An 8,504-nucleotide genomic window follows, 5' to 3' on the forward strand; every position below is an offset into this window, starting at 1 on the left:
AATATATTACATAGCAACATTTCACAGCTACATTTCCTTCTTTTGTTTCTTGCTGTGTCAGTTTAGTTGTACAGAAACATTATTTCTGTGAGACAACTGCCGACATTAATCATCTATTCTTTCTCTGCTCAGTTTTTTCCTAAACCGAGTCCAAGACAAGCACTTTCCCTCCGACACACTCTCTGTTCTCGTGCATGTCGGGTTTATAATGAGGCTCAATTCATCACCTTTCTGAGCTCAGCAGGAAACACAGTTCACACCGCAGGGCATGGAGGCCGAGATGAGTGAGAAATGATAGAGGCTGAAGAGACGGAGGCGGCAGGAATGAGGAAGAGATGCTTCCATTCAAACAAACAGCGAAGAATGAAGGAGAGTCTGAAAATGGGTCACCAACAGAAAGAGAGGAAACATGAGAAAACACAATCCGCTGGACAAAAATCCCCAAAAAATGCAAATTATGGCAATAAAATGTGAATTTGTCTGCTGGTGTCGACGAGACGGCGGCCACAAGTCGCTCACACTCAACCACCAAATATGCTTTTTGTCATCCAATGTGACAGAAATGAGGACAACATTAATTATCAGAGAGTTATGACGGTCACAGATGATCTTTGGGAACAAGAGCTGAGAGGATGCTGCATCTTTAACATCCCAACAACAACACAAACACGTTTCATCTTCTTCCCCAGACTGATGGTCTAACTTATTTAACTGAATGTTTACTTCATCAGCTTCAAACTAACTGACCCTGAATGAATCTACGAGACTTACAATTACACGGATTCCTAGGAACAGAACATCAGCCTATCGTGGGTAAAAGGCACACGCTTAGTGTCAGATCCAAACCAGGTTCAGGGTTTTGTTGGTCCGTTCATCCACCCCAACAACTTCAAATAACTTCATAACAATAGACCCTAACTTTGTTTGTATTTGCTCATTTTTAATAGAAGTTGACGCTGGTTCTTGGCTCGTTGGTCTAGGGGTATGATTCTGGCTTCGGGTGCGAGAGGTCCCGGGTTCAAATCCCGGACGAGTCCTTAATGAGGTCAGTTTCAATATTAGCACATACGATAAGGAATTAGTCTGTGTTTTGTTGATCTGTCCATCCACCCCAACAGCTCTATATCACTTTGTTATATGATGTCCTCATTACCTTTGGCTCCGTTCATTCTTAATACGAATTAACGCTGGTTGTGGGCTCGTTGGTCTAGGGGTATGATTCTCGCTTAGGGTGCGAGAGGTCCCGGGTTCAAATCCCGGACGAGCCCTTAATTGGTTCACTTCCTGGGTTAGCAGTAGCTGTTGGTGGTGCTACTAATGGGACACAATCAGTGCTTTCTTGTGTGAAAGCCAAGTGTTTTGTTGACCCGTCCATCCACCCAAAACACCTCCGACTTTGTCCAAAATGACCAGGTTCCATGTTTGGATTCTCTCATAATTCAAACAGAAAATAGAAACAATAAACGGTCATGATTTTTTTGACTAGTACTACCACGAGTGAGGGTGAAGGATATCGGATGATTGTGGCGAAAAAGAAGAAACTTGAAAATCTGTTTGAAATAAGTGGAATCCGTGGCTCGTTGGTCTAGGGGTATGATTCTCGCTTTGGGTGCGAGAGGTCCCGGGTTCAAATCCCGGACGAGCCCTGGAAACAGTTGGAGTTTAGAAAAGTTGCTGGATCCTTAACTATGTGGATTCTTTTCTCTCCCAGTGTTTTCTGTTTCAACACATTTCTCTGAATCTCTGCCGTTTCACTCCAAACATTCTGCTTTTCTTTGACAGTTTTTCTGCTGCTGATAATAAAACCGTGATGATGCTGAATGTGTGAAACACTTTTCTCCGGTTCCTCCGTAATCTAATTACCGACTGCGACAGGAAATGACCTCAGCTGGACTCTGACAGGTTTAACGATGGATTTAATTTGCGCGAGTTTCCATTACATCCTGGTCCAGTAACACACTGATAAAGTGGTTTAAGGCTGTAATCAGATTACACGACTGCATTTATTAACAGACAATCACATCAGCTCCTCTGTTTCTCTTTGGCCCCAAACTGAACTGAAGGGAAATTAATATTAATATCTGCAGTAAAAGACTGTAGAAGCCACGTTTGACCTCAGAGCCAAGGAAATATTTCACTTTAATAATTCAGATTGCTTCCAGGTGTAAGTCTTTCCACCTCATTTGCTGCTTAATTTTCTTTCCATTAATAAGTTCTGGTTCTGAGACAGTCATATTGGGAATCAGAAGAACTCATTGACTTATAATTTGAATTTATTAACCTTTACTTTTAGGGTGCTTTTCAAAATTGAAGTTTTAAAATGCTTCACGAGTAACAAAATAATCAGAACTAATAAAGAAAATACAGATAAAAACAGTCCAAACCAACGCGTTATAGGTTCTGAAACACACGAAAGAAAATGTCTCTCGAGCAGAAACGTATTTTAAAAAGAGAAAATAAATTAAAGATGAAAGCAGATGAAGTGAGTGTAGCGTCAGAGACATGAGCTCAGAGGTGGAAATGACTAAAAATCAAATAAACAGGAATAAAAATGTATAAATTAAAAGCAGAGCGGCGACAAAACAAAGCTACAGTTTGTTTGTTTGGTCGTCAGCTGATGCAGCTCAGCCGGAGCAGCAGGTGATGAAAGGTGGACCAGGTGTGCAGGTTCTCCTTCAGTTCACCTGGAGCCAAACCTTCACTCCTGCTGCTGATTAGTGCAGATTTAGATCAAATAAATTCAACTGTGTGAACTTTTTTTAAGCTAAGAAAGCAGCTAATTTAGGCTCGTTTATCTGCTCGACCATAAACAGGTGCTTTTCTCGATTCGTCCTGTTTTTGAGAAGGTTCCTCAGTCGAGCCGTGAAGGTGGACGCTGTGACCGATTGGACCTCTTTGTGTCTCTGCAGGACTACCTGGGCTGCATCATCGACTGCGGCGCTCTGCCTCTGAAGCCGGAGCAGGTCAGCACGCTGTTCTGCAACATCGAGGACATCTACGAGTTCAACAGGTAGGAGCTTCACCCACCTCCAGAGTCCGAGTTCAGCCCTGAAAACAACCGCAGACCCGCACAGAGTCTGCTGTCTCTTAGTCGACTTTAATTTAAACTGTCGTGCTGCGTTCTGAGTTAAATCCAGTTTAGCTGAACTCTGAATCTAGAAGCTGCCGATTTGCTCGACTGATTGTTTGGTGTTTATGAGACGTTTGGTCACACGCTGGACGTCTCTTCAGGGTGAAAGATGGAGCTGATGTTTGAACTAGTGGTGGGACGCCATTAAAGGCTTTCTAATAATTAATCATGATTAATCGCATTTTGATCAATATTTGACAGCAATGTTTTTCAATTCAAATTAATGTTGGTTGACGACTGAATCAATGAATGTACGTGAACTTAAACAACAGAAATGTTTGTTTTTCATCTATAGTTACCTGCATTTCCATCTGTCTACAGATTAGTGCAATCACAGCGATTATATTCAACACTTTAAGACTTTTTGTTGCACAGGTTTCACACAACCTGCTCGTATCTGAGCTGCCTCGTTCTACGTGTCCACAGGATCCATCAGTTCCTGCCTTCACATTCGTCGTGTCGTGAAACGAGCTCATTTGCATGAAGAAGACTCGACTTGAACTTTATGCAAATTTTGGCAAAACCTCCCCTGTGGACACGTAGCATTAGGACTAGATTAGAAAAAAAGTTTCCACCCAGCAAGCCAAAAAAACCCCAAAACTTTCTGCCCAAAAAGTAAAAAAAGAAAACAAAAAAACCTTTACAGTCTAACAAGCCCAGCGACGCGTCTCGTCTTCCGTCACAAACTTTCTTGTTCGCTGACGTCACTCGGTGCAGCTTCTTCACAGCTGGAAACAAGCTTCAGGTCCATTAGCGCCACCTACCAGCCAGAGCGTTACTGCATCAGCGTTACCGGTGGGCCAGAACTTAGCTAACTGAGAGAAGTGCGATTAAATGTGGTATTTTTTTAAATTAATGGTAATGAAGCCGTTGAAGTCCCAGCGCTAGTTTGGAGGAGGAAACAGAAGGCAGCAACGGTTTTACTGTCCTGATGATCTCTAGACGACATTCAGAATCGAAGCATGAAGCTGGTATGTGCAGGTTTGTCATGAAGATAAATTACATCTTGAACAGTAAAAATCTGAGGTGAGACTGAAACATATTCATAAAGCCACTGCAGTTATTCTGAGGCGTGACGATGAAGACGATGAAGACGATGAAGACGATGGTCGTTTTTCTGTCAGACGACCAGCGAACACGTCCTGTTCAAGAACTCGTCCTTGTGCTGCTTCAGGCTGAGCTGCAGAAACATCTGAACATGCAGCAGCTCAAACAGACTCGGGCTGGAATATCACTCAGCATTCCTGCTGTAAAACCTGAGGAATCTGGTTCGGTCATATGAGCTCAGCAGCTGCTCTCGCCCCACAAAAAGCCCCAACGGAGCACTTTTCCTCCCGAACTCGTGGAACCGTCGTGGTGGGAATCAAACCCGCGGCTCTGGCACCGCTGCTGCCTTGCTCCCAATGTTTCCACTTTGCAGCTTATCTCCGTCTGCAGAGACATTTTCCAGACCCGAACCCGCCAGAACTCCTCTGCAGGCTTTTCTGGTTTCACAGCGGAGCAGTTTTTCACAATTAAATGTCGACGCCGAGCTGCTGCCACCGACCAGAAAGACCTCCATAAACATTTAAAACATCTCAGACCGGAGAGGAACGATTCATCAGAAATATTACCGAAATGACAACACGGCCAAGTTTAATGTTAAAATCACAGCAGCTCACACAAATGGAATCAAAATGAGCAGAAAAAAGCTCAATATGCACAAATAGATGCAAAATGTGCATAAAAAGCAAAATATTCACAAATGGATGCAAAATGTGCAGAAAAAGAAGCTAAATATACAAAAATAGATGCAAAATGTGCATAAAAAGCAAAATATTCACAAATGGATGCAAAATGTGCAGAAAAAGAAGCTAAATATACAAAAATAGATGCAAAATGTGCATAAAAAGCAAAATATTCACAAATGGATGCAAAATGTGCAGAAAAAGAAGTTAAATATGCACAAATAGATGCAAAATGTGCAGAAAAAGAGGCTAAAGATGCACAAAAAGATGCAAAATGTGCAGAAAAAGGGGTTAAATATGCACAAATAGATGCAAAATATGCAGAAAAAAAGGCTAAATATAGAAAAATAGATGCAAAATGTGCATAAAAAGAGGCTAAATATACACCGATGGAACCAGAATGAGCAGGAAGCGGGCTGGGATGCAGCCTTCTACTGAGCTGATGACGTGTGAATCGGGTTGTTCAGGTTGGAAGAAGCTGCAGGTTTTTAGTTAAATGCAAACAAAAGAAATCGACGAGGCTCCGTGTGAGACTGAAGAACTCTCTGATGATGTGTGACTCTTACTTGTTGTTTTAAGAAGGACTTGAAACGTTTTAGTGTGTGTGAGTGGAGGGAGGTGGTCCGAGAGTCTGGGAAGGAAGCTGTTAAAGTACGACACACACACACACACACACACACTCTCTGTTTTCACACTTGGCTTTCTTTGTGTGGACTCCAGCACACACTCACGCCCAGACCAACAATGTCATGAACACAGTTTTCATTCCATCCAGGCTTCCTGCTCCTGGTTCTCATGGGAAACGCTGTCCGAGGGCAGCAGAGTGAGTCAGACGGAGAGTCGCACTGTAAAACCACCACCGTAAGAACAACTGTCCCGGTGTGGCAGCAAGACGACAACAAATATGTAAAAAACACAAATATGGAATACTGCAATGTTAAAAAAAAACTGCAAAAAAAATAAATATAATGCCATTTATTTGTAAAATAATTTAAATAAATGTAGTAAAACAGCTTTATGGTCACACACTGTAAAAGAATAAATACGTTTTTTAAAAAGTTTACTAAATATTATCTGTAAATGTAATAAAACATGAAAAAATCAACAATTTAACAAAATAATTTGTCATTTTTCACCCTTCACATGCTTTTTTTCTAAAATAAACAGCAAAGATCTGTAGAATTATGATTGTTTTTTGCATTTGGAAAAATGATGACATATCTAAAATAATATTTTTTGCGTATTTACACACAATGAAGTCTTTTATAATTTTATGGTCACACTCTAAGAGAAACATGACCACATAAAAATACTGATTTCTTACAATTAGTTTTTGCGTAGATGAATATTTCTTCCCTGTGACTTTACTAGAAATGATCTATAATTAAACAAAACAGGGAATTTTCTGTAAAATACAATTGTTAAAAAAAAAAGTTTCAGTGAAAAAATGGAAATTTTCCTGTTTCCTACCGTTCATTGTTTTACTGGAAAACACCCCGGACTGTTCACATTATGATAATTATGATAATACCACCGCCGTGCCTCACAGTGAGGACGCTGTGATTATGATGTTTGGTATCTTGTTTTCTCGCGTGACGTCAAAAACAAGTTTTATTCTTTTACAGGTAACATGTAGGTTGATTTTTTTTTTTAGACTGTTACATACTTTTATTTTACTCGATCTTATCTGTGATATAAATAAAGAGGAAAATCAGTAAAATAATACTATAGTGTTAAAACATAAAAAGTTAAAGTTAAAACCTTTAATTTTTCACAGTGTATCAGTGCAGTAACTGGATTGGTTAATGAGGTAAATTAGCCCTTAACGAGGTGATTACGGCGCTCCGTCACCTCCTCCCTGTTTCCTTCTGGTTCTCAGGGTCGAGCAGAGCCCGAGTAAATCCACTGACCTGGTTTCTGTCGCTGCCTCTTTGTCCCAGAAAGGAGAAAAGTGAGAAAAGCCCCTCGTTGGCCGTGACTCACTCAGAACCAGATGCTCAGACATAACCGGCCCAGAGAGGCTGCATCAGCTGCATAGTTCAGCCATGACGCCACGCAGCGCCGCGTTACACTAGGAATCCAGCCACCATGCTGCCGCTGCTGCTGCTTCGTTAGCCAGCGTCAGTAACGAGTCAGATGTGTGCTTCAGACGTTCACACATGAAAGGATGAATCAAGCTGCAGTTAAAAATAGAGACGGTTCTGATCCGACACCAGTGAGCTGTTCCTGTCTGGACTCTTCTGTCTTTGTAGAACTCAATCTGACAAATTAACACTCGTACACTGTAAAAAAGGACGTGTGCAGTTTTTAACTATTTACTGTTATTTTGCAGATTTTCCTTGTTTGTTTGTTTAATTAACGATTAGAATTGAAAAAACTGAACATAAAGTTAATAATTATTTCTTTAATGTGTTTTAATTAACAACAATATTCTTAACTGAAATTTGCCTTAATTTGAATGACAAGTATATGTTTAAAACTGAAAAATGGTGAATAATTGTCAAAGAAAATCTTAGAAAAAAGTATTATTTGCATAATAACCCCTAAAAAACAGGCCCAACCTGTAAATAATGTACAAATCAAAATCAAACTACTTTTGAAAATAGATGTTTGGTTTTTAATAAATCAAGCTTTGAAAAGGGGTAATTAATATTTTTAAATGTCATTTTTTTTCAGTTTTGTTAAATTACAGATAATATTAAAATCACTGAAGAAAGTTTAATTTATGTCGACTGTAAAACAAACAAAATCAGGCCTCAGCTTTAATTAACGCCCACATTTAAATAAAAAAAAACATTCTTCCATTTATTTATTTTTTCATATTGATTCGTAAAATTACACAATTTCTACTGAAATCAGTTAAAATATTATTTCAGTATAATATTTACAGATTTTTTTTCACAGTATTTAAAAAATAAAACCTCTTAATTATGATCATAAAGTTTTAAAAGTTTAATTCAAATTTTTTCTTTCATGATTTCTTATTGCTCCTTCCTGTGGGTTTATTTTTCTTATTGCTGGTCTCGTCCCTCCATCCATCCTTCTTCCTGCCTCCACTCTCTCTGAGCTCCTTCTCGTCCATGTTTGGACTCGCCGATGAACCGAGCTCGTCTCGCAGGTCTCCGTGACCTCAGAAACACTCGACACATAACTGAGGAATTCGCTCACTAATTATGACAGAGCTTCACGCGACCGTTTGACAGAATGAAACGAGGCGCTGCCGAGGTCACAGGTCCAGTCTAACAGAGGCCATAACTCTCCTCGTGTCCTCAGGTTTCTCTTCCTGTGATTTAGGACTTAAAGCTCGACCTCGTCACGCCGCCCGGAGGTCACGGCCGCGACGACGTCACTCTGACAGCTGAACATGTGTGTGGCTGTGAGGACGAATCCTGAAGCTGAAACCTCGTCTGAAGCAGGAAGCGACGACTGAAGGACGTCACACATTCCTGAACGTTCCTGTCAAAACACGAGTCCAAGAATCCTCAGCAGGACGGAGGTCTGGACTCTGACTGGGCCTCCAGAACTTCACCTTGTTGTCTTCAAACCATTTCTGTGGAGCTTTGGCTGTTTGCTTCGGCTCATTGATGGAAACCAAGTCTTCTCCACGTCTCAGTTCTCCTGCAGACTGCATCAGGTTGTCCTCCAGG

The 8,504-nt window shown here is 40.7% G+C and overlaps 1 protein-coding gene and 3 non-coding genes across 4 annotated transcripts in view; all 4 read left to right on the plus strand.

The window, feature by feature from the left end:
• The window catches only part of LOC103373351 (pleckstrin homology domain-containing family G member 2-like), a 57,620-nt gene extending 51,815 nt beyond the window's left edge, over nucleotides 1-5,805 (plus strand). The window contains exons 4-5 of the mRNA XM_008303223.1: nucleotides 2,910-3,010; nucleotides 5,633-5,805. Coding sequence (XP_008301445.1) covers nucleotides 2,910-3,010; nucleotides 5,633-5,684 — 153 coding nt within the window. The 3' untranslated portion in view covers nucleotides 5,685-5,805. The remainder of the gene's footprint in view (nucleotides 1-2,909; nucleotides 3,011-5,632) is intronic.
• Nucleotides 966-1,037, plus strand: trnap-cgg (transfer RNA proline (anticodon CGG)). The gene has a single exon. It is a non-coding gene; the product is annotated as a tRNA-Pro (tRNA).
• trnap-agg (transfer RNA proline (anticodon AGG)) lies at nucleotides 1,197-1,268 on the plus strand. The gene has a single exon. It is a non-coding gene; the product is annotated as a tRNA-Pro (tRNA).
• On the plus strand, nucleotides 1,575-1,646 carry trnap-ugg (transfer RNA proline (anticodon UGG)). The gene has a single exon. It is a non-coding gene; the product is annotated as a tRNA-Pro (tRNA).
• Nucleotides 5,806-8,504: the final 2,699 nt, after the last annotated feature.

The sequence above is a fragment of the Stegastes partitus genome, unplaced genomic scaffold, assembly GCF_000690725.1.
Source record: "Stegastes partitus isolate 25-593 unplaced genomic scaffold, Stegastes_partitus-1.0.2 Scaffold1960, whole genome shotgun sequence".
NCBI lineage: Eukaryota > Metazoa > Chordata > Actinopteri > Pomacentridae > Stegastes > Stegastes partitus.